We start from the raw sequence: 24,386 nt of genomic DNA, 5'->3' as shown, positions 1-24,386 counted from the left end.
GCCTTGAGCACTTCCAGGGGAGTGTTACGTGCCTGTTCATGCTTGAGGGGATCAGGAAATCCTGTGTGAACTCAGGGAACAGCCAAGGAGCCCTGGGAATGGGGGAACAAGGCTTCTCCCTGCTGAGTTTGGTGCATTAACCACAAAGTGCTGCTGTTCTTCACCTGCCCCCTCTGGCCCCACCAGCCACAGAACGAGCCAGTAAAAGCTTCAAAGAGGAGAAAAATGCCATTATGACTCAAGTATGGGCCAGACACAAAGCAGAAGCTTCAGGATCAGCACAGGACACCATCCCTGGAAGTGTTAAAAAAACGTGTGGGTGGTGTGGCACTTTGGGATATGGTTTAGGGGTGGACCTGGCAATCTCGGACTCAAACCTTAAGAGGGCTTTCTCAGCCTCATTGGTTCTCTGATTCCGACTCATCAGGGGAATTTTGGCTTCTGAGTCCGAACCAACAACCCAGCTGCCAGCTCTGGGATGCCTCAAGCACCAGAGGGTCCTGCTCTGCATCGCCTGAGTGTTTCTCAGGTGTCATAACTGAGACCTGTGTGCAGGGGAAAGGCACAGCCCTGGAGCTGATCCATCTTCTGGAAGGGTGTGCCAGCTCCCAGGGATGCTCAGAGCAGATCTCCCTTGTGCAGCTCCCTGCTGCTGTACCACAGGATCAGGGAATCATTAAGGTTGGAAAAGACCTTCAGGATCATGAAGCCCAACTATCAACCATTAAAGTGCCATTCCCACACATTTTCTGAGCACTTTCAGGGATGCTGAATCTACCACTTCCCTGGGCAGTCAGTTCCAGGGCCTGACCTGATGCCTTAGGTTTTAACTTTTCTATTTTTCAGATCCTGCACTGCCTGGTGTGGAACTCTGAAGTTCCTTGTAGCCTGGTAACCTCTGCTCTCTGTGCTGGGCAGACACAACAAAGCCTCTCTGGGCCTGCTCTGCAAGGACACCCAGACCATCCTAGGCCCAAAAGGTGTAAACCAAAGAGCCTCTAAGGGGGGCAAGCTGAGGGGAATTACATCATTAACTGAAGCTTTAATTGGAGAATTAACCCTGACATGCAAATGAACCCAACCTATAAAAGTGTGAAGAACTCGTGACCTGGGGTCCACCTTGGGGTCCATCTGGGCAGTGGCCTCTGGCCCCCAGGGGTACCTTTGAAGGCCTTTCAAATAAACACCTGCCTTATTCCCTTACTCCTGTCCAGTCTCTGTTTCTAGGAGGCCTCTTACCACCCTTTCTGTAAAAAAATCTCTCCTAAAATCTAATCTAATCTTCCCCTGGCTGAGGGAGAACCTGAACAACTTGACGCTGCTTCCTCTCGTCCTGTCCCTTGTTACCTGGCAAAGACAATCACTTGTACATAAATCAGGGTCACACCTAATGCAAAGACGGCAAATCCCAGGATGAGGGATTGCCACTGCCCCAGTCCCTGTCCCCTCAGCAGCTGTGGTTGTACTGTCACAGCCTCTGAGCAGCACTCAGGGCTCATTGAACCCCACCCAGCACAGGGGGCTCTGCTGCTGCAAGCCTGGTGTGACCTGCACAGGTTTGTTCAGCACCTTCACTGCAGCTTGGTTGGGCATTTTGCCTTATCCAGGAGGCAAATGTGAATATCTGGGGCCAAGCAAGCCAGGTCTGTGCCCTCTGCTCCCACCCAAGGCCACGGCAGCAGGAGGAGGTGGCAGCTCCCCGGAGAAAGCCTCGTGTTTGCTTTGCCCTCTGGTGGGTGCTAAAGCATTTCAGGGCTGAACTTTCTGCCTACTTGTTCTATTATTTCCCTACAAGAGCCCATGAAAGAAGGGATTTGGGGTGTTCATATCTTCCCCTGCATAATGAAAGGATTCATCTCAGCCCTCCGTGCTGTACTGACTGGTCCTCTACCTTTTAATGGTCATTATTTCAAGCCTTCCTTACCATTCTTATATCAAAAGATATTTATTCCACCAAAGGGAATTCTAAAATCTGTGTTTTGCTTATCATGTCCTTTAAGCGGGAACAGGAAGCAAAGACTTTTTAGGGCTCTTTGCTTGGTGTTGCCATTTCATTACTTTTTAAAGGATTCTTCCAAAGGCTAGAGGAAAACGGCTCAAGCAAATCACAGAATCCCACAATGCTTTGGGTTGGAAGGGACTTTAAAAATCATCCAGTTCCAACCCCTGCAGGGGCAGGGACACCTTTCATTATCCCAGGTTGGTCCAAGCCCTGTCCTGAATTTAGGACAAGTGGCCCATGGCTTTTAAAGTCATGACCACTTGAGAGGGACACTTCAACTCTCACCACCTCCTGCCTGCCCCTGATTTGTGGCCATGCTTTCCTTTCCCCCCCCAGTTTTTCCATGCAATTGGGTCACCTTTGAAAGTCAGTGCTCAGCAGAAGTGGAGTTACTTTGTTTAAAATAAAAACATGTATTTCTATCACCTCAGGAGTTGTTTCTCTTTCGGCACAGGGACCCTCTGATCCTCCCACCTCCTTTTATCAGCGTCTTCAAAAGATAAAGGGAGTTGTAATTGCTTTCTCCCCTCACTGCAGAAGAAAGGGAGAGGCTGCTGTTCCCTCTATTGGCATCCTGAGAAGAAACACGCTTTGAGCAATCATTTATTTACAGAGCAAAAATAACATCTGGATTTCAAAGGGCAGAGCAGTTCAGAATAATGAGGCTCTCTTCTCTCTCCCCTGCCATCAGCTTCTGCTGATTCCCACCCACTGCCTGCACAAGCCCCCTGCTCTGCCTCTCTCCTCATTCCAGGGGCTTCTCCCTCTCTCCAAGCATTGTTTTGCTTTTGCCACAGAATCCCAGAATGGTTTGGGTTGGAAGGGACCTTAAGGATCATCCAGTTCTCCCCCTGCCATGGGCAGGGACACCTTCCACTATCCCAGGCTGCTCCAAGCCCCATCCAGCCTGGCCTTAGACACTTCCAGGGATCCAGGGGCAGCCACAGCTTCTCTGGGCACCCTGTGCCAGGGCCTCCCCACCCTCACAGGGAAGGATTTTGCAAATATTTAATCTAACCCTGCCCTCTGGCACTTTGGAGCTGTCAATACCTAGGTGTCATTCCTGTGGAGAAGCAGGGAGGAGAAAAATGTGAAGAAACCAGTCGTTCCATAAGCCTGATTTCTTCCAGCTCTTTGATTTTTGTCTTCTTTTCTGGTTCCTGGTTCAGCAGAATCCTCTGAGTCCTGTCACACGAAGCATCTCTCCCCCACACACAAACCCATCCCATTCCAGTGGTGGGAAAGCTGAATTTTCTGTCACATCAAGCCCCTCGTTGCTGTAACGCTGATGAGTCTCTCTTCAGTTACCAAAGGTGGCTGAAATTGCCCAAAAAAAGTTCACAAGCTCTTAGTAGGGACAGACTAATTAACAGGCCTGTTTTCATTAAGGCTAAAAATGCACCTGCAGACTGCCACATCCCCACTACTCCCTGGCAGCAGCTGGAAAGGCACCCTTGGGGTGTGTTACATCTCATTTCATGCACTTCAACACACAAGTTTTGCAGGAAAAGCCTCCAAGAGTCGCTGAAAATAAAGAGCAAAAGAGATTCTACCACAGCCTCCTGCAATCTCCTGCTTGGATAACTAAATTCCTATACATATATTTGTAAATATGTTTCTGTGGTTCAACTGATGAACTGGCCACAGGGATCACTGAAAATGTCTGCAAAAATGAAATATAATCAGGTAATTTCTAATATAATCAGTACACTTCAAACTCTGAATGAAGACAACCATTACAAAAAAGCCATTTATTAGATATATGTACATATATACATACACATGCAAAATGATTTTATACACATTTACACAGGTTCAATTATTAATACAGTGCAAAAATGTCTAAAAAGGTACCAGCCCACCTTCTACAAACTCCATAGGTCTTTGGGAGAAAGGAAAAAAAAGCCAGAGAATTACCAGCTTCATAAAGTGACTAAGCACTGCAAATCTTGAAATTATTGAAGTTTATTCTTTGCCAATTTTCTTGTGCTGAGCTGCTGGGTGAGGAAAAGAGTTTCCAAAAGACTTATCTTGCAAACTGACAGAATGAAGAAGATGCAACCCAAACCACATTAACCAGTTTAAAGCTGAACAAAAAGGGATGGATTCCTCTTTGGGGATTTGATTCAATACAGGAATAATCCCACATTATGAGTCAGATTTTATGTTCTCAAACTGCAAGTCATTCTTTTTTATTAAATCTTAAAGCACTGAGATCAATGTAAACTATTCTATTCCTCTTGTTGTTTTGCCAGGAGAGAATGTTTATCTGTATAAATACCATGTGAATATGGGATAAATACCAAATTAAAAATAAAACCAGGTCAAACTCTGTGTGCTCTGCCTCGTCCTGGAATCCCAACCCAAACCTATAAAGTGCACACAGACTAATCCATGTGGATTCCTTAATATGGTTCACACATATTACAGGGGAAAAAAAGGGTTGCAAAGGGATTAAGACCAAGACCAAACCAGAGGTTTGTCATTGGGTAGAAAACATCTAAAGCTTCAGTCATACTCCCCAAAAATCCACAGAGAAAAAAAAAAAAAATTAGGCAAAGGCAGAACTGAACCAGTTGATTTGGTTTGATTTTACTGAAATGTTTTTAGGAAAACCAATTCAATAAAAGCTGCATTTAACCCTTCTCCACTCTTTTAATTGCACAATTCTCCCAACACCCTGTTCTAGCACTCCTTTGCAGAGCTGTGGCTGACATCCCCTGGCTCAGGGATGGATTTGCTTCAGGACAGAGCAGCTGGATGCTGGGGAAACATCAGCAATGTTCCAGCTTTTCCAGTCAGCTCCGTACAAGGCTGAGGAATGCCCAGCTGTGAATGCTCTGTGAGCCTCAGGCCAGAGCAGAACTGGCTTTAGCCAAGCCCAGGAGAAACAGGAAAGCTCTTCTGGACTCTTCAGCCACAGTGAGGCTAAAAAGGCAGAGCAGGGGGTTGGCTCCTGTCCTAAAGTCCTTTTCGTGAAGTTTTGTCTGTCTGTAGTATAAAATGCTTCATCCCTTCCCCACAGGATGATTCCCCATGGGAACCCAGTTTATGCTCCTGGAAAACACCATCACTCATGGCATCTGTTACCCTCAAAGTGTCACATTTCTAGTGTCAGGTTTTTGGGGTGCTCTTCTTTCAGGTTGTTTTTTTTTAGACTTGTAATCCAAACTCGTGGCCGAGTTCCCTCAGTCTCCAGAAGTAATTTATCAAGGAAAACTGAACAGCATGAAAATTAAGAGCAGTACAAAACCCTTCACATCTGTGGGGTCATCCTGGTGTCCTAAGGACAGTGGTTGAATTCTGGCTTCATTTCTCCACTTGCACTCTGACAGAAAACTGGGATAATGACAGACAAACAACTTTAATCCACTCCCTTACAACAGAAAACCTTTCCCTTATGGCACACAGCTCTAGCTGTGTCCTTAAATGCCTGGCTAAAACATTCCTCCATCATTCCTACCAGACTACTCCTCATAGTTTGGAGGTTTTTATCACGTTGCTGTTACAGTAAGTGCAGTGAAAAAGATTTTTCACATTTTCCTCCTGGGAAAAGCTCTGGCACTAAGTCTCCTGATGTCCTAGAGACTGTCCAGGTTGTAATGGATGCCGTTGCTGCAGTCAGCTGCATCCAGAAGTGCTTCCAAGGTACAGCACCACAAATTTCTGGTCTGATCCTCATGTTTGCATCCTGAGATTTCAGGAAAATTCACTGAGATACAAGAAAGGAATTTTCTTAAGTGTTCCTGCAAAAAAGACAACTCTGCTGCATGTTAATCTCTTTGCAACCAGAGGTAGAGATTATGTGAGGGGAAAAATAAATCTTTGGTGAAAGAAATGGGGATGACCAGAAAGAAAAAAAGGATAAAAGGAAATTTTAGGACCATAATTCCACAATAACACACCTACAGCTCTCTACATCTCAGTTTGGATCTCTACAACCCCTCAGGGACAGCTGCATCAAACTGCTATGCATTTTTTTAACAGCCAGCCTAAATTATTCATCTATGCCCTAAAATGCCCATGTGCACCTCAATCCATGACAGGGCACAACACCCAGTGCAGCAGAGCTTGGGAATTCCAGCTCTGCAGTCCCCTATTCCAGGGTGCACACTCAAAACTCATCTTAGTGTGAGAACTCACCACTACAGGTGTTTTATAGAACAAAGAGAACCTGCTCTTGCTTTCCATTCCTGGAAATGGCTTTCTACTCACCAGCTACTCAATTTTCTTTTAAAGGAAGGTGAAGGAGTCAGTGGCCTGTCATAAATAGACTTGGAAGATTTATTATCCATACAGAGCAAGCAAACATGGAACTGCCCTTATCCTAAAAGTGACCTTAGCCAAGGAAACAAAGGCCACATGAGCTGACAGATCACTTACACCCACTTGGATTATTTTCTGCTGCCCCAAGCATATTTGCAATTAACCCATGAGCACACACTTAACTGCAATGTGCTGTTCAGCCAAGGAGATATTTATAGACTCTATGGTTTATAAAAGAACCACAGTCTTTTCCTGTCCTTTCAAACCTAGAAAAGTGACCCTGAAGCTCACTCTCACCGTTTTCCCCACTGATACTGCACTCATCTAATTACAGCAAACAACCCCTTTACTCACATTTACCAAGAATCTTCACAAATTCTAGAGACAAAAATGTTCCCCGTCACTTTACCTCCATTTTACTACACAATTTGAATATTTGCAGCAGCAGGGCAAGACTGATCTGCCAGACTGTCACAGAGCCAGTAAGACAAATGGCAAAATGCTGTCTGGATGGTGGCAGTCAAGGAGGAAAAGCTTGTTGATGGTAAGAACTTCCATCTGTTGGTGACACCTGACAAGCTCTACCATTGCCATGTTAAATACAGCTGCACCCCTTGCTGTGTGTTGGACACAGTTACAGCACCCTGCCTATCCCAAGTTGTTTGGAACTGTTCTCCTTGCAATAACCATTGCCAGGGATGGTTAAAAAACACTCTGAGCTATTTTTGGCCAGGTGAATACAAAAAAAAAAAAAAAAGTTGTAAAAACAGAGTAGCAAACCCCAAGTTTTTTTCATACACCACAGTCAGGCTGCTTCTCCAGGAGCTGCCTTGTCAGGATCTGGTAAGAAGAAAGAGAAGCCACTCCTACATGGAAGGAGATTTGCCAGAGGTTCCGTAATCCATACAAGTAAATGTTGCATGAACAGACACAGAAGAGGAGCACAAATGTCTTCACCTTCCTGGCTGAGCTGTAGAAGAGGTACAGGTAACACTGCAAAAGGACCAGAGAGAGAGAGTTAGCACTGAGCTATGTGCACAAAACCAGGGATCCAGCTGGACATTTCTGCCTGGGACAGCTGGAACCCCTCTGCTGAGCACTTTTAAGAGTAAAACCCTCACAGGAGAAAATTAAAAGCTCCCAGTGCTGACAGAGGAGTGACTTTTTCCCCTCAGGCAGTGACAGATCAGCCTTTCTCACCTCAGGTCACAGCTTCCAACTGTGCTGATGCCACAGGCAGAGGTCAGCACACAGAAACCCTGCAATTTATGCACAAGCAGTTTGGGAAGAAGCTGCTATAAACCAAAAGGAGAAGAGAGAACTCTCCTTTATTCAGCTTCCCTGGCTTCAGGTACTCACAGGGAAAGAAGCAGCACAGAGCCTTTCTCTGTGAAAAACAACTTGCATCGAGTATTTAAATCTATATTAACTTATTAGATCTAAATTAATCTATTAGATCTAAATTAATCTATTCACCTCAAAGCTCTGCCATGAGCAGAGGTGTAGGAAGGCTGAAAGACACTAAATTGTATCATAATACAATAAATAACCCCAGAAACACATCAAAGTCTGCAGACAGTGGTCCCCAAACCATTATCCAAATGCAACAAGGACAATAAATGATACACTGTAGGCATTAATGTTAGTCCTAGAAACAAAACTGCAGCAGCTTCCTGCAATGCCAGGCTAAGAATAGAACACTTTCCAGCATATTCTGCCCTCAAGTTAAAGGCTGTGGAGCCCTGTTTTAGGAATTCAAGGAGCTTTTCACTTGGAGCATGTTATATTTTCCTCATTCAAACTCTTCCGTGTAAGGTCAGAGAAAATAACCCCATTATAGAAAAAAATCTAAGGAACCACCAGGATTCAATGCAATTTTTCATGTAAATTAGACCATTTTCAATAGTGCTGTCTAATATTTGCTCAGTCTTCAAGGTGGTCGTGCTCCAAAAGCCCATCACTAAGTCTGACCCTGACAGGAAGACGTGGTGTCCATCCCTATGGGAAGAGACCAACTTTGGGATGGCATTTATCCATCACACCCAGCCCCCTCTGACTTGTCAAAACATGGAAGCACTGAAAAAGCCTGCAAATGCAATTTTCCACGGGTCAAAATGTGCCTTGAACTGCTTTTGTACCACTCCACTGGAATAAATCAGTGGAATCACCTAGGTAGGATATTAGAAACCTCTGCTTGGCTGAAAATGACTCTGTCTCGTGAATTATAGTAGCAAAATAATCAGAAAAAAAATTTTATTTGCAGTTAACATACCTGAAAAACACAGGCTAGAAAAGGTAGAAAAAAAGCTATCACATTTCCAATTCCTTCATGGTCCTCCTGTTGGGATTAAAAGAAGTGACAACTACGTCAGGCACAGCTTTTAGCAAGTGCTGCTTGATATTTGAGAACATTATAAATATAGTCAAGAACCTCTTATCCCAGTTTATGTTGATTGACTGTCACAGTGTTAAACACCAAGATCAATATCATTGGATAAGACACCAAGAACTGAGGCTTATGTGACAGTTCCTGCTAAATAAAACTGTGTCAGGATACAATCAGGACATATTTTTTTCCCTTTTTTAAAGTTGTTTACAGTCTCATGTTTGTTTAAAAAAAATTACCAAAAAGGATCTACAATAAAATAAAAGAATGGAGAAAAAAATCCAGGCAGCCTGGTAAGAATAAAATATTTCTCAAAATTTTAACCTCTCTGAAAAAGAGTAAAATGCCAATAATGTTGTGATTTACAACAAAACACACAAGGTGCAGCAGGTGAGTAACCAACTGTACATTCCCTGGATAAACAAAACACTTCTTGAGGAAAGATGTGTGCTCTGCTATGGGGCAGAACAGCCACCCTTGAACTGGTTACCCAAAAACTCTGCCTTTGACTCGTTCTCAGGTTCCAGTGCAATATCAGGGTTACCTGAAAGGAATATTCTGCCAGGTGAACTCCTCGGATGAGGTTCAGAGCTCCACACATGATGTTCAGAACAAGTGACAGAATCCCCAGGGGGGTCACAGGCTGCATTCTGTAAGTAGGGACTTAAAAAGAAAGGAAAATCAGACATCAGTGAAAGTTTGCACTGTTACTTTCAATCTTTAATAGAAAACACCACAACTACCTTATGTGGGTTTTAAACACTCCCAAAACTTTTCATGCTTGCTCCAGGGAAGACTGATTATAAACAGAACCCCTTTTTTTTTGGTTGCACTACAGTATTCAGTCTTTCAGACATCCAGAAATCAGCAAGAGCTCTAGAGTATTTTTAAACAGGTCAGCAACAGACTTTTTCTTGACCTATTTGGCATCAGTGTCTTCTATTATGGTGCACGTATATAATTTTTTGTTTATTACAGCAGATGAGGATGCTCAGCACTCCTCAAAGGTCAGCAGAAATGACACCAAAGGTCTGGGAAAGGGCTTAGATTTCAGCCACCCATCCCAGCAAGGAGCAATTCATCTCCTCCTTAAGCAGTAATTAAAGTATTTCTTCCCACTGGCAGTTGGAAGGCTCAGGCTGCCCACATTTCACACGTAGTGAATTATCTCCTCCTTCCTTTCCCACCTTCTCTGCTACTACTTAACACCTGAACTGCTGAACAGCAGTTCTTCAGATAATCTCATTGATACATCCCTAATTAAGGTCAAAGCAATTATCATAAATGTGTGTTTAGCTTTGGAGTCTGCTGCCTCTAATTCAGGGTTGTCCAACAGCCCACCTCCAGCTTTCCCTCACTTGTTCAACACCACTTTCCACACCTTGATCCTCACCTACATTTCATCCCTGCCCTTGGATCACCACAAGTAGAACACTGTCAGCTTAATAAAAAATGGTAATTTCCAGCTCAGATACTAAACCCAGCTCTTCTCCTGCACCAACATCCCCAAGACACAGGAGAGAATGAATGAGCCCTCAAGAAAATGACCCAGCCCTCAGGATTTTCTCCCTCTGTCCAGGTGTATCCAGATCCTGACTATTAGAGATAAACTGCACCTCTGGCATCCTTTCAGTGACAGAAGAAACACCACAAGAGCCACCACATGATTTCAGAGAGGAAATCCTTCCTTCCTCCTCCTTCAAGAGAGATTTTGATAGATGGATGTAAAAAGCTTTGGTGACAAATTGATATAGGGTTGTAAAGCACCTTTCATCCGTGTCTCTGCAATTAATTTGTCTGGCATGCACTCACACATCCATAATCTCAGCTCCAAAGCAACTGCAAAAGGAACTGTATTAACTCCATGTGATATGTCTCACTTCAGGGAGCATTACTGGATATTACACTCAGAATGGTGTAACTCTGTCACTCACAGGCAATTTGGCTTTTCTTTTGCTACACACTGACATTTAAAAAGAACTTGTAGCAGCATCTTTATTCATTCACTGACCCCAGAATTCAGATTCCTGCTATTTTCTCCTGCTATTCCTACTTCCTACTTTTGATTCATTAAATAATGTTGCAGCTATATATATGTGTAACTCTCCCACAGATATTTCCTAATAAAGACTGCTTCATTTCCTCAAATTCTAAGGTTTACTTCAGAGGCATGAAATGTCTCTCAAACAAATTATAATTATCAAGCACAAGTGGCATTCATTGAGCAGGATCCTGCAAACTACACGTGCCAAGAGTTCCCAGTCCCTAGGGAAGAACAATGTAGATCTCAATATATTGCTTCTGCAGCATGAAATATTATGTAAAAGTTACATTTTTTAGTCCAGGAGGAGAAAAAGAATTGCTGTCACAAATGCAGGGGAGATTAAAATATCCAGTTGCTCGGGGTTCAGATTCTGTGAAAACTGGTCTTGAAATTGTTTGCTGCAGAGATTTATTTCTGCTGTTAAATTCTGAGGTTTAACTCACAAACTGAAATTGCACAGAGAAGTGAGATGGGTCCTGCTAAGGGAAAATTATTTCACTTCCTTGGGTGAATTCAGTCATATTTTTCTAAAGAGGATTTCATACTAGAATGGCCTAAATAAGGGAAAAGGAGAGTACAAACACAGTTTGAGACAGCACAACTCTGCACAAGCACAAATAAACACTAATTAGGTTTCACATTGATTTGACTCTTCAAGCACAGAAGCTGTGCACTTCAGAGCACAACATCCTCACAGAAACATTCTGGGAGCTGTGGGCGATGCACCAGCAGGTTTGAACACGTACAGAACAACTCTGTGCAAACACCCTCACACGGTGAAGAAACTGAAACCTCTGCCCATGAAAGATTTTCTGGAGAGGCCTCTGGCCATTTCACTGGAGGGAGACACCAGAGCCTGCAGCAGCTCGGATCTGCCTCCTGCAGGCACAGCACGAGGGTTGGACAGTGAGTCACTCGCTCAAAGCTCTGCAGAAAGAGCACCAGGAGTGAGAAATGAAATCACACTCCAGCAGTTTAAACTAAAATACAAGCACACAAAAGGCAGAGAGTGAGACAGCTTCAAAAAAACCCCTTGTAAAAGCCTCTGAAGGACTCCCTGTGTGCCTGTAAAAGATGAAGAACACTCATCAAGAGGAGCTGCAGGATTTACCAGCTCACTCACAAGACAAGTGGCACAAATTGTTCTGCTGCTTCCCAGAGCCAGCTGTGATGTGAAAACTTTCCCTCTCCCCAGAAAGCCCCTCAGAGTCCCCTGCACACAGCCCCAGTGTCCTCTGGAGCAGCACCAGCTGTGCCCTCACTGACACGAGTGGGGCTCTGCAGCAGCAGCCAGGGCTGTGTGGGTGTTGGTCCAGGGTACCAGGAGAGGGTTTTTGTAGCAAGAGTTGGGCTGGGTTTAGTTAACAAAGCAAGGAACAAACAGCAGAAAGAATGGAAGTAAGAAAAGAAAAATCTCTTGTTCTCATAAATACTAACAAGGACAAAGCTGCCCTGACTTTTCTGAGCCTTTTCACACCAAACTGAGGAGCCAGAGGATGAGCTCACTCAGCTCCAAAGAAGCCAGGAGCAGCTCCAGCCATGTGAGGAGAGGGATGTTTGGATCATCCCTGGATCGATCAATCTGCTCCAGGGAGAGGAGTCACAATTAAATTCTGCTCTCCTGCAGCCACAGCATTTCAAACAGTCTCTTGTAGAGCAGAGCCATCATATAAATAACATTAATATGGAACAAACACTATGCACACGGCTAAACTTAGAGCAGCAAAGTGGGATTCAGCTGGTAGGGAATGATGAGAGGAGAGAGACACAAGCCAGGAAAGCTGACTCCAGTGGAGGCAAACAGATGATCATAAACATGATCCTTAAAATAAAGGCAGAACAATCTGTAAGAGCATTTGGGTTAGACCAGAGAAACAGCCAGAAATAAAAAGCCAGATGGAAAGTAAAGGAAAGCAATTAGGAATAAGAGAGAAGTGAAAATGTATTTCTGATCTGTGGACACAGACTACATCACAAATATTTACTGGCACTGAAGCTGTTCGAAATTCAAAAAAAAGTGCAAAGAATTTCCAAGCCCTGTCACAACATGAAAAGATTTAACCTTCAAGCACAGTTCTGAGGAGCAGTCACAAATCTGACTGGCAAATAAAGTGGTTTCCATTCTATTTTTAATTCCTCCTGGCCAGTGCCCTTCCGTACTCTAACTTAAAATACCTATGTCAGATTAGATTCCAGCTCATCTATCACAAACAATAAGATTGAGCAATTGCAACTTAATTCTTTTAGTGCTTCATAAGCCAAGAACAACAAGAAAAAAAAAGGAAATACAAGCTCATGGCACTCCAGCTGCATTTAAACCACCGTGCTAATAGGATTAAAATAGAGATTGGTTTAGTGGTAGGCTTGGCAGGGTTTGGTTTCTGGTTGGACTCAATGATCTTAAAGGTTTTCTCCAACCTAAATAATTGTATGATTTCATTTGTGGAGGAGGCAGGCAGGACCTGGACTGTGCAGCTGAAACACAAGTGAGAAGTACCATTTTTATAATAAAGAAGTAGAGGTTGGTACTTCAAAAGCAGGTAAAATGTGAGGTTTTGCCACAAAAAAAGTGCCCTGTCAAGCCTCTGTGTTGTTTATACAGATACACAAACCCTCTTTCAAAATTTTAGTCAAATGCATTAAATTTTACAAAATAAGGTAAAAGGAAAAAGCAAGAAGGGGAGAACAACTCAAGCCAGACAATCTCAGAAGAAGAGTTTTACCCTCAGCTCGTATTTTTCTCATCTTTTCTTCCCTCAAGGCTGAAGAAACTCTTTCAGACTATAATGACAGATCTTTCATTATGAGTTTGTAACAAGCTATGAATCGGTGGGGCTTCTTTAAAAATTTGAACACACAAAGATTTTAAAAGAAGAGACTTTCCCACGGAAAATATCAAGCCCAGGCTATATTTTCCATACAGAGAAGCTGATGTAAGGCTGGAAAAAGGCTCCACAGCAGTCTCTAAAGCTCTGCTGCATACCTGCTGCAATGGAAAGCCCATATGTTGTTTACTATGACGGAAAAAGCCTTTTTTGGGTTCATACACACGATGCAAACGCACATTTCTCAGTACAAAAGGACCCTGCCACGTGTTTTGGTGCCATGTGCAGGACGAGGGTGAGGAGATCTCCTGTCACCTGGTGTAGTAGTAACTTACCAACATCCACATGGCCTCCTGCGTGCCCTCCATTGCTCAGCCCGTTCAGCAGCTCCGTGGCCTCCAGCTGCAGCTGCACCGGGGGCTGCAGCTTCAGCTCCTCCTCCACCTTCTCCCAGTTGGCCTTGGCCCGGGAGCCACGGGTGCTGTTGAAATGGTGTTTCACCTTCTGAATGATGTTATCTGAAACAACAGGAAAACCTGCTGCAGTCAGCTCCAAAGAGCTGCTTCATTAACCCTTAGTATTGTTACAACCTTACTTGTGGTGATATTTTATTGTATCACAGCTTTCTCTTGGATTGTTTGAATTCCTTCATTTCTTTTCTTATTGGTTTCAGGTATAAAATTCCACTGCTGGTTAAGGAATAAAAAGACTTCTTTTAGGTATTTCATAGCACAGAAAGGTTTGGGATGGATGGGACCTTAAGGGTCATCTCATTCCACCCCCTACCATGGGCAGGGACACCTTCCACTAGACCAGGTTGTTCCAGCCTGGAATTGGACACTTCCAGGGATCCAGGGGCAGCTGCAGCTTCTCTGGGAAGCCTGTGCCAGGGCCTCACCTCCCTCTCAGGGAATAATTTCTTCTAATATCTTATCTAAATAATAATAAAAATTATCTGTAACTACCAAACAAAAGGTTAAGATCTCGAGCATCAAGTGCATCTTAGATCCAAACATAGGAAAGAAGATGATTAATAAATAAATGACCACACAGTAATATTTGCCACTCAGTAACACAATAAAGTATAATAATAAAACTGACCAAAAAATGCTTTTTTCTGGTTAAAAAAAAAAAAAAGCTTTATGTAATTAAAAGAGGCTAGAAATTCCCCAACTCCTACTCAAGTGCTAAAAAAAAAAAAAGAGTTAATGTGGACCTCAGTATGAAATTACTTCCTGGCTGTAATGGGCCCTGCAGGGAATCCACCCAAAATCCAACATGTATATATAAGAAGCTTTCCTGATGGATTTCTCAAGTTTTTAAGCCTGAGTTTAACACTGTTACTGAAATCTGGACAGAAGTGTGCAAACCCACTGCAGGATATTATCCTTTTCCAGAAAAGTTTCTCACTGCAAGGGAATTGTGTCTTTCAAAGGTGTGAGGTTCAGTAGAGCAGCTGCTACTTGGCAAGAAAACAAATTATATCAGGTTAAAAATGAACCACTGGGCATGGTTCTGAGGTATTATGACTCCAAGTCATGCCAGAAATAAAGCTGCCCATAATAATCTATTCTGTCTCCCTTTTTTCCCATACTCATCCGTCTCCACTCGTCAGATTTTTTTAATTAAGTTAGAAAGTGTCTGAGATATCAATTTCTTTTTTCTTCTCTGCTTGTTCATCAATCACCACAGCACTTTGTTCATAATAGATGAACTCTCAGGAACTACAAACCCAACCCTCAAATAGTTTAAGGTATTAAGATCTCTCCCTTCCCTTCCACATGCAGGCAAAGGCGTACCCAGAGTCACTTTTATCATCAGGCTTTGGCCAGGAGATGTTGTTTAACACCATCAATTTGGCAGAGAGAGGATTTTTACTATTAGAGAACAAAGTTACAAACCAAATTCAATAAAAGCATATGGTCTGGAAGCTGAATTGATGCTCCTTGTGTTGTAGGAAGCAGCAAATTCCCACCGAAGCTCTTCCAGGAAGCAGAAGGCCATGATGGTCGAGTAGCTGCTGGAACAGATTGCCATGCAGGCAACATCCCCAGAAGAAAGGAAACTGAAATAGAAATTGAAAAAAAAAAATCACATCATCATAAAAAGGTGGAAGTCCTGCTGAATGTGAGGATGAAGCTGTGCTTGCTGTCAAAACAAAATGTACAGACTGAGCTGAGAGAACAGACTACAAAAAATGTCATTTTTGTTGTTGTCAAAGTCCTGCAATCCCTGTAGAGCTATTTATTTTTAAACAATTACTTATTCTTAACTCATCCAGGATGCCTGAGCACAGTGAAGATCACAACACAGACTTTATGAAATTAGTACATCAGTACAAATCGAGGACATTATTCTCCCAGGCTGGCTTTAAATCACACTAATAAAAACCAAGGTGGCCAGAAAACCAATTTTGAAAGAAAATGAAGAAAAAAAAGTAAAAGCAAGAAGTTTGTTCCCAGGAAGCAGATGGATTCCTTGCTCCCCTTGAACATGGTAACACCATATTAACAGCAAGAGATAGTTACTCATGTGCACAACCCAAGATTTTCAAATGCTTACTGCTACATCACAATAAGAATTTTACTCTCAAAGGGCTTCCTCTAACACTGAATCCGTATTTATGTGAAAGTTTCCACTTGCAGATGGTCCAAACCTTCCAGGAGACTTCTGAGGGATATCTTCCCTTGCAGCCCAGCCACTTGTCAGCAGGAAACCACCCAAGTTTTGGAACTGAACAATTTGTCTCTTTTCTACTGTACCTATATTTTATCCCAACTTCATTTCCTACTCATGGTTTCTACTTCACCACATTTTTATTTATTTGCTATACTGTGTTCTTGGGATTTACAGTTTTGCTTGGCTCTGCCACCCCAGTTCCACTGGGTAGATTCCCCAAATTCCTGCTGCTCCCAGCTCAAGCTGGGGATCAACACCATGCCTGCCTAAAACCACCTTTTCCAAGCTGTCCATAATTTATGGCCTTTTTCCACGTATCCACTTGCACTGCTCCTGTTCCAGAGCCAGGGCTGAGCTGCTTCTGCACAGACCACAGCAGATAAAAGCAGCAGGACTTGTTGGCATCAAAGGGCACGAGTTTGCTTTGACTGAAAAGGAATTGAGATGAAAATCTCTACTTTTCCAACTGTTTCAGTGTAAATTCATGTATTTTTTAACTCCCCCTAAAATGGATGCTTAGTTTTAGCTTAGGGTCACTTAAAGTTTTCTTCCATTTGCTTACCAGAAATGCAACCACAAGCTAAAACTCACATCTTAAACGAGTTGAAACTAATTTCTTCATTTCTTTCTCTGTAATTTCTTTAATACATTTCTTCTCCTCAACTAAGTCATTCCAAGGCACTTGGATGCCCTCTTAAAGGGATTTGTAGAAATCCATGAAACTCCAGTTCCTAAGAGTAACAAGCACTGCCCATTTTTGCTACACAAAATGAAAATTAACGTGAGTAAAATATATATAAATAAAATAAGAAAAAGATATACAAATATATAGCTAAATATGTATATAGTGTAAATATGCATATGTAGATATGTATATGTAAATATACATATAAATATATATAAAGTACACATATAAATGTATATGTATGAATATAAGTGTATGAATAAAATGAAATATGTGTAAATATAATATGGTATTAAACAAATAACAGTTATGTAAGTATATTTATATAAATTAACATATAAAATACAAGATATGAATATGTAAATACACGCAAATATATAACTAAGCACATGCTCACTATTCTGAGCAGGAGCTGAGGAATAAGGTTTCAAAATCCTCGGCGTTTAAGACCTAGACAAGCACTGTGGGATTTCAGACTGGAATTAGGCACTACAGACCATACCCAGAGTTCAATTAATCCCCAAGAGAATTATTTCAAAAATTAAAGCCCAAAAACCCAAGCAAAGCAGAGCAGGAACTCACTGAATGCTCAGGTTACGTCCTTTTGCCGTGCCCCGACTCGGATACCGCGCCAGCATCGAGGATAACGCCTTTAATCTCTTCCTGCATTCCAGAAAGTCCTGGTTGAGATGGAAATCTGTGGAGGCTGAGAGGGGAAGTCCATCCCTCACCCGCACCACACAGGCAAAGAAGATCATGGACATTCTCCACGGGAGTATTCATGAGGACAACCTGGAAAGGAAAGGTTCAGTTCAGTTCGTTCCGAAATTCCAGGCAGGAGTACGTGAGGATGAGAGTTAATTCACCACTGGAATTGAACAGCACCTCTGGTGACACCTCTGCCATGGAAAGGCAACCAAACTGTTCTCAAAGCTCGGGGCTCTGCCCAGTTTTTGCCTCTCAGATTAAAAGGCGAGGCAGGGGATTTGATAGGGGAATTACTCAGCTGAAAAATATTCCTGTTTTCCCTCCTGCTTTACCCAAAGCATCAGAAATGCTGAGGGAAGTTCTTACAGGTGTTTTTGGAAGCTGCTAAGCCCCACGGATGTGCTGCATCTACACTGGAGCTGCAAAAAGCTGCCTGAGTGTGGCAGTTCTCTATTTTCTAGTGTAACACACAAATCCAAAAATAAATTTTAGGCTAGAGCCTGTCAGATTCTTTTTACAGACTCACCTAGGGCTAAATATAGAATAAAAGTTGCCCTCTCTTGACTTCTTCCTCTTTAAGAGGTCACAAACTCCCATGGAAAGTTATTCTTGGGCTTCACCTGGCACATTCAGAACATGCAGAGATGTGTCCTTCAGACATACCATGGGGATCCAGGGCACGGTGTCAGAGGATTAACAGCACTTCACATCATCTCTGAAAGAGAATCAGAATGAACTAATTAAAAATTAGTTTAAAAAACTAATTGATTACCTGCATTTGCACACATATTTACCATCAGATCTCCTGTGAAGTGGGTAAACATATCCTAGGAAGTGTTTTCCCTCAAGGAAAACAAACAACTCATTTTCCTATCCAATATATTCATTTCTAGATGCATTCAAAGACACCGTGGAATGTTACACAAAATATTTATGATGTCCCAATCATAATTTTTTTTAAGTTGTATCAGTAAAAGAGCAGCTCTAAATGAGCAGATTTTAAGGGATTATCACAAACAAGTCATGGGGGGAAAAAGGGGAAGAAAAGGAAACCAAAGGCATTTACTTGGCTTCAGGCAAACTACAGAAACAAAGCATTGGGGAAATAGAAAGAAAAAAGAAAAAAAATCACATTGTGAACTCAAACTTTTGATAGAGAGAAGGACTGCTTTGACCAGCCCTGTATCACACAATTCATTAGGATGCTCAAAGTGCCTTTGAAATGTGGCTCATCAGGATGAGCTTTTCTTGTCTAAGAAGTCCAGAGAGCAAAACCTTTTCTAATTCAGGCACCATAAACTCTCCTGATGTCTGCCAAGGGTTGAGTTCTTGCCACAGGCAGCACTAAAGGGTCTCATTTCTACCCCACAGGAACCACTCCCACATAAACTGTGGGAACTCTCCCTCTGTCCAAGGTGCCAGCACGTTAAAGCAACTGCAATTATCAGAGGATAATTATCAGAGGAATTAGCAGAAAACACAATGGCACCAAACTTGTTTCCTTAGAAAAGCAGATTAAAACTACAGAAGATCAGACATCTCTTGAGAAGTGTTATCTTGAACTTTTCAAATGGAGATTAAAGAATTAGATGTGGGTTTTTTTCCACAATCCCTCTCACAGTTCTCCAGCTGTCATTTAAGTTGTAAAAGCAAACTAAACTCAGGAACTTCAACACACATCAAAAAGAATTTCAACAAAAATCATGATTATTATAAATCAGCTTGAAACATCCCATCGATCTTAAACGTGTTGTGCTCGTAGCCATTGATAAAAGAGTGCAGAAAACTTTTACATGAAAGTGAAATAAATCCCCAAAATATGAAGTTTAACAGAAATATTAACTTTAACACAGCCAACTTCTAAGCACACTTGCTCAGAACAGCACATTTTTAGGGTGAAGGGCTGGTAATGCTGATGAAGATTAGTTCCAAAATAATCCCAAAACAGCCAGAAGATGATCAGGAAAATGAAGAAACTTAGAAATCAAAGGCATTTTCTAAAACCTATCAAGCTTATGAAATTATTCAGCTCCCTATGCCACTAACAACAAGAGTTTAAATTTAAATATATATATTTTTTATTAACCACCAAGGATAACATCACCTACAGTTAACCAACTGCACACAGAGAGTTTTGCAACTTTCCAAGACATACAAACCTTCCTGCTGCAGTGCCTAAGGCTGTCACTGAGTATCAGCTGCCCATCAGAGGGATCCTTTGGTCTGGGAAAGAAAGATCAGGTGTCCACCAGGAAAACTTCCAAATTAAATGCCAGACTTCAGTGGAGAAATGAGTCCACACTCCTTCCACAGAAAATGAGGCTTTGGGTTTTCCTTTGGCACAAGCCCTTGCTACTTGCCCACCAGACGATGTCTAGAGCTGTGTTGTTTTGGCAAGTAACAGCCACTAATGTCACTGCCCTTGGAATTTCAACTACTTGCAAGCCACTTTTGCCACGTCACCTGTGACCAAGCACAAAGTATCACAACTTGCTGGGCTGATCAAAATGTGCACATAAGCAGCTGACTCGATGCTGTCACTGTGTCACACTGGCTGCCCTTTCCTCCTGCAGTCTCTCTGTCTGCACACCATCAGCAGCCCGAAGTTCTGCACCCGCCTGTACATGGCAGCTCTTTGACCTTGGTTCTGAACTTGGACAATCTCCTCAAGGCTTTGGGTTCAGCAATATCAAATCCTGCAGAGTTCACAATTGATAACATCACGTCAGCATCAGACTGCCTGTTCTGGCACAAAGCCAAACCTTGGGAAGTATTTCAAGCAATTATTTCAGAAGAACAAGTTATAACTTACAACTGAAGGAAACAAAGTTGTTTTCTCATTACTTGAAGCACCTGTACATCCAACAATGCTTCAGAATAAGAGTGCTCAGTGCATTAACAGCACCAATCTCAGAACAAACAATTCTTCAGTGTATCTAAGTGACCTGGAGCACAATTCCTCCTTCCCTCACTTCCTAAGGAGCAGCTAACTCTCTCCAGTGGCTGTGTAGGGATTATCAAGGCAGCCTCAATCAGACCTCCTGCACTTTACTGCGTGTTACGCAAGCTCCACTGGGTTAAGAAGATTACACCCAACTCACCAGGCCACACTTCTCCAAATGCTCAGCAAACTCCTGCTTTATTGCCTGGACTTGGAAAACAATCTGCTCAAAAGGCTGTGAAAGCAAATGAAAACTAGTGCAGAGTTCATGAGGGGGATTGTGTTAAAAACCTGGTTCTTTCAGAAATTACCAAATCATCAAAAGCAGGTTCCCTTCCAAGAATGGCACAACACTCACAGAAATGTTACCAGGATTTTTCTCCAGCTTTTGCCTTCTCTCCCTGCTCAGAGCCACATCTCCCTGCTCTCTAGAGGTGTCCAGCTTCAAACCCAGTCCTGACCTTCCTGCTGAAGGAACAGCTAAAAGCTTTAATGGATGTTACCATGGCTCTGAAGCAGAATGTGAAGTTTTCTGGACACGTGACTATTGCACTAAAGCATCCTTTCTCAGGCAGGTGATTTCCAGAGGGAGTCCTGGACAGCTACAGGTGGGATGCCAGAACATCAAAGAGATTCAGGTTGACTCATTAAACACAAAACCTGAGCTGCAGCTCCAGTGCTGCTTTAGGTCTCACCCAACAAGGATGTGGCTCATGAGGGAGATTTATCACACCCCTGAGGGATCACAAAGGGGATTTTATCTTCTTCTCAGATATATAAAAAACCAAATCCAAAATGCTGTTAAATTTCTCATCTTCTAAGAGTGGACCAGTATCCACCTGCTCCTTCCCAGCTGCTCTCCCTCCATGCCCCCAGCAGTGCTGAGCACCCACAGACATCCCAGGCCCACAGCACAACCAGAGCCACTCTCCAGACTGAGCAGTGAGTATAAGCAATTTGAAACACGCTGCTATCTCGAATTTTAACACAGGATTTGTGCATATCCAGAGCTTTTAGGCTCCTATAAATCCTACAGGCTTACTCTTATCCCCAAGGGGGAAGCATGTGGAAAACCCTTATCATCGCAAATCTGTCTGCACACAGAGTTTCCTGTGAACTACCAGGAATCAAGCACACACACAAACCTCCAACCCCAGCATCCAGCTCCCACATCAATCCCACTATCCCAACAGAAAATCCTCCAAACCTTTGCCCAAACCACACTGCAACAACTCTGTCATGCTCTGAAGCTCTGCCCCACCTTCATCTCTCAAACACCGGCCACTTCACCTGTTCCCAAATACTCACCCACCCCATCCGCCTGAACCCTGACACCTCCCAAATCCCACCAGCTCATCCTTGTCCTTCCCCAGCCCATGTAACAACGGACCCATCCCACATCCATCCTGCCCCGCTCACATTACACATAACTACACCCTACTCACACCTCTCCTCCCCCACATTAAGCATCCTAAAATCCCTAAAAGAACCCCGTTCCCACACTCTTCAATTAACTCGGACACCTTGAAAGCAAACACACCCATGCCCCCACTCGGGGCACGGCTTTGCACTGACAAGGCCTTCCACACATCCCTCAAGCACCCGGATACACCCAAATCTCACTCCCATCCCGCAGCTCCCAAACCTTCACGTTATCCCTGCTCATACAAACCCCAAGGCATCCCCAGCCCAACCTCCTCTACCCCTCAAACACTCCAAAGAACCCCCAAATCCTATATCCATGCCACGGGATCCCAACCCCAACACACACATCCCTTTGCTCACCACCACATCCCCACACTCCCCTCATCGCCTTCCCAAGCACCTCAACCCCCCTAAACACCCCCTCACATCCCAAGTTTACCCCAGTCCCTTCCCAGTTCACACCCCCCACACCCTTCCACCCGCGCACACGCCCCGGATCGCCCCGCCCCGGGGATGCGGAGGGGACGGCGGCAGAGGAAGAGGATGAAGAGCAGGCTCAGTGTCCCCCTACCCACCCAGGACCCTCCGCCGCTCACCTCCCGTCCGTCCCCCGGCAGCCCCGCGGCCTCGGCCTCCGGCTTCCCTCAGCGCCGGCCCCGCCCGCCTCACCACCGAGGCGGCGGCGCGGAGCGGCCGCGCGGGGACCGCCGGGACAGCGCCGGGAGGACCGGGACAGGGACCGGGACAGCGAACGGGGCAGGGACCGGGACAGGGACCGGGATAGGGAACGGGGCAGCGAACGGGGCAGTGAACGGGACAGGGAACGGGACAGCGAACGGGGCAGGGAACGGGGCAGCGAACGGGGCAGGGACCGGGACAGGGAACGGGACAGGGAACGGGACAGCGAACGGGACAGGGACCGGGACAGGGACCGGGACAGGGAACGGGACAGGGAACGGGATAGGGAACGGGACAGCGAACGGGACAGGGAACGGGGCAGGGTCCGGGACAGCGAACGGGGCAGGGAACGGGGCAGCGAACGGGGCAGGGAACGGGGCAGCGAACGGGATAGGGACCGGGGCAGGGAACGGGGCAGGGAACGGGGCAGGGACCGGGACAGGGAACGGGGCAGCAAACGGGGCAGGGACCGGGGCAGGGACCGGGACAGGGACCGGGACAGGGAACGGGACAGGGACCGGGACAGCGAACGGGACAGGGAACGGGGCAGCGAACGGGATAGGGACCGGGGCAGGGACCGGGGCAGCGAACGGGATAGGGACCGGGGCAGGGACCGGGACAGGGAACGGGACAGGGACCGGGGCAGCAAACGGGGCAGCGAACGGGACAGGGACCGGGGCAGGGACCGGGGCAGGGACCGGGACAGGGACCGGGACAGGGAACGGGGCAACGAACGGGGCAGGGAACGGGGCAGGGACCGGGACAGGGAACGGGGCAGGGACAGGGACCGGGACAGGGAACGGGGCAGCGAACGGGACAGGGAACGGGGCAGCGAACGGGATAGGGACCGGGGCAGGGAACGGGGCAGGGACCGGGACAGGGAACGGGACAGGGAACGGGGCAGGGACCGGGACAGGGACCGGGGCAGTGAACGGGACAGGGAACGGGGCAGCGAACGGGACAGGGAACGGGGCAGCGAACGGGGCAGGGACCGGGACAGGGAACGGGATAGGGACCGGGGCAGGGACCGGGACAGGGAACGGGACAGGGACCGGGGCAGCAAACGGGGCAGCGAACGGGACAGGGACCGGGACAGGGACCGGGGCAGGGACCGGGGCAGGGACCGGGACAGGGACCGGGACAGGGAACGGGGCAACGAACGGGGCAGGGAACGGGGCAGGGACCGGGACAGGGAACGGGGCAGGGACAGGGACCGGGACAGGGAACGGGGCAGCGAACGGGACAGGGAACGGGGCAGCGAACGGGATAGGGACCGGGGCAGGGAACGGGGCAGGGACCGGGACAGGGAACGGGACAGGGAACGGGGCAGGGACCGGGACAGGGACCGGGGCAGTGAACGGGACAGGGAACGGGGCAGCGAACGGGACAGGGAACGGGGCAGCGAACGGGGCAGGGACCGGGACAGGGAACGGGACAGGGAACGGGACAGGGAACGGGATAGGGAACGGGGCAGCGAACGGGGCAGGGACCGGGACAGCGAACGGGGCAGGGAACGGGGCAGCGAACGGGATAGGGACCGGGGCAGGGACTGGGACCGGGACAGCGAACGGGGCAGGGAACGGGGCAGCGAACGGGATAGGGACCAGGACAGGGAACGGGACTGGGACAGCGAACGGGGCAGGGAACGGGGCAGGGACCAGGACAGGGAACGGGACTGGGTCAGCGAACGGGACAGGGACCGGGGCAGGGGACGGGGCAGGGGCCGGGACCGGGGCCGGGACAGGGA

At 45.5% G+C, this 24,386-nt stretch overlaps 1 protein-coding gene across 4 annotated transcripts; it reads right to left on the bottom strand.

Moving 5' to 3' along the window:
• Window positions 1-3,726: 3,726 nt before the first annotated feature.
• Window positions 3,727-22,633, bottom strand: SEC22C (SEC22 homolog C, vesicle trafficking protein). 4 transcript variants are annotated; one of them, XM_069006284.1, is made up of 8 exons: window positions 22,558-22,633; window positions 18,122-18,310; window positions 17,470-17,679; window positions 15,425-15,588; window positions 13,859-14,041; window positions 9,199-9,317; window positions 8,541-8,606; window positions 3,727-7,261 (listed from the first exon to the last, which is right to left on the bottom strand). In XM_069006284.1, the coding sequence occupies exons 3-8, from the start codon at window positions 17,649-17,651 to the stop codon at window positions 7,061-7,063; spliced, it is 915 nt and encodes a 304-aa protein (XP_068862385.1). In that variant the 5' UTR covers window positions 17,652-17,679; window positions 18,122-18,310; window positions 22,558-22,633; the 3' UTR covers window positions 3,727-7,060. The 4 variants fall into 4 exon arrangements, with proteins under 4 accessions (XP_068862385.1, XP_068862383.1, XP_068862387.1 ...); XM_069006282.1 differs by having other exon boundaries at window positions 18,259-18,310; XM_069006286.1 differs by lacking the exon at window positions 22,558-22,633 and adding an exon at window positions 19,755-20,291.
• Window positions 22,634-24,386: the final 1,753 nt, after the last annotated feature.

This window comes from Aphelocoma coerulescens, chromosome 2 (genome assembly GCF_041296385.1).
Source record: "Aphelocoma coerulescens isolate FSJ_1873_10779 chromosome 2, UR_Acoe_1.0, whole genome shotgun sequence".
NCBI lineage: Eukaryota > Metazoa > Chordata > Aves > Passeriformes > Corvidae > Aphelocoma > Aphelocoma coerulescens.
Note: the sequence above shows the minus strand (reverse complement) of the source record. Positions and strands in the feature narration are given on the sequence as shown.

Bases quoted from the DNA above. Each gene is read 5' to 3' on its own strand.
- SEC22C (XM_069006284.1), bottom strand. From the start codon at position 17,651: ATGTCCATGATCTTCTTTGCCTGTGTGGTGCGGGTGAGGGATGGACTT. The intron at 15,589-17,469 runs GTGAGTTCCTGC...TTTCTATTTCAG, and splicing joins GGACGTAACCTGAGCATTCA to TTTCCTTTCTTCTGGGGATG. The intron at 7,262-8,540 runs GTATGTTAACTG...GTCCTTTTGCAG, and splicing joins TTCTAGCCTGTGTTTTTCAG to TGTTACCTGTACCTCTTCTA.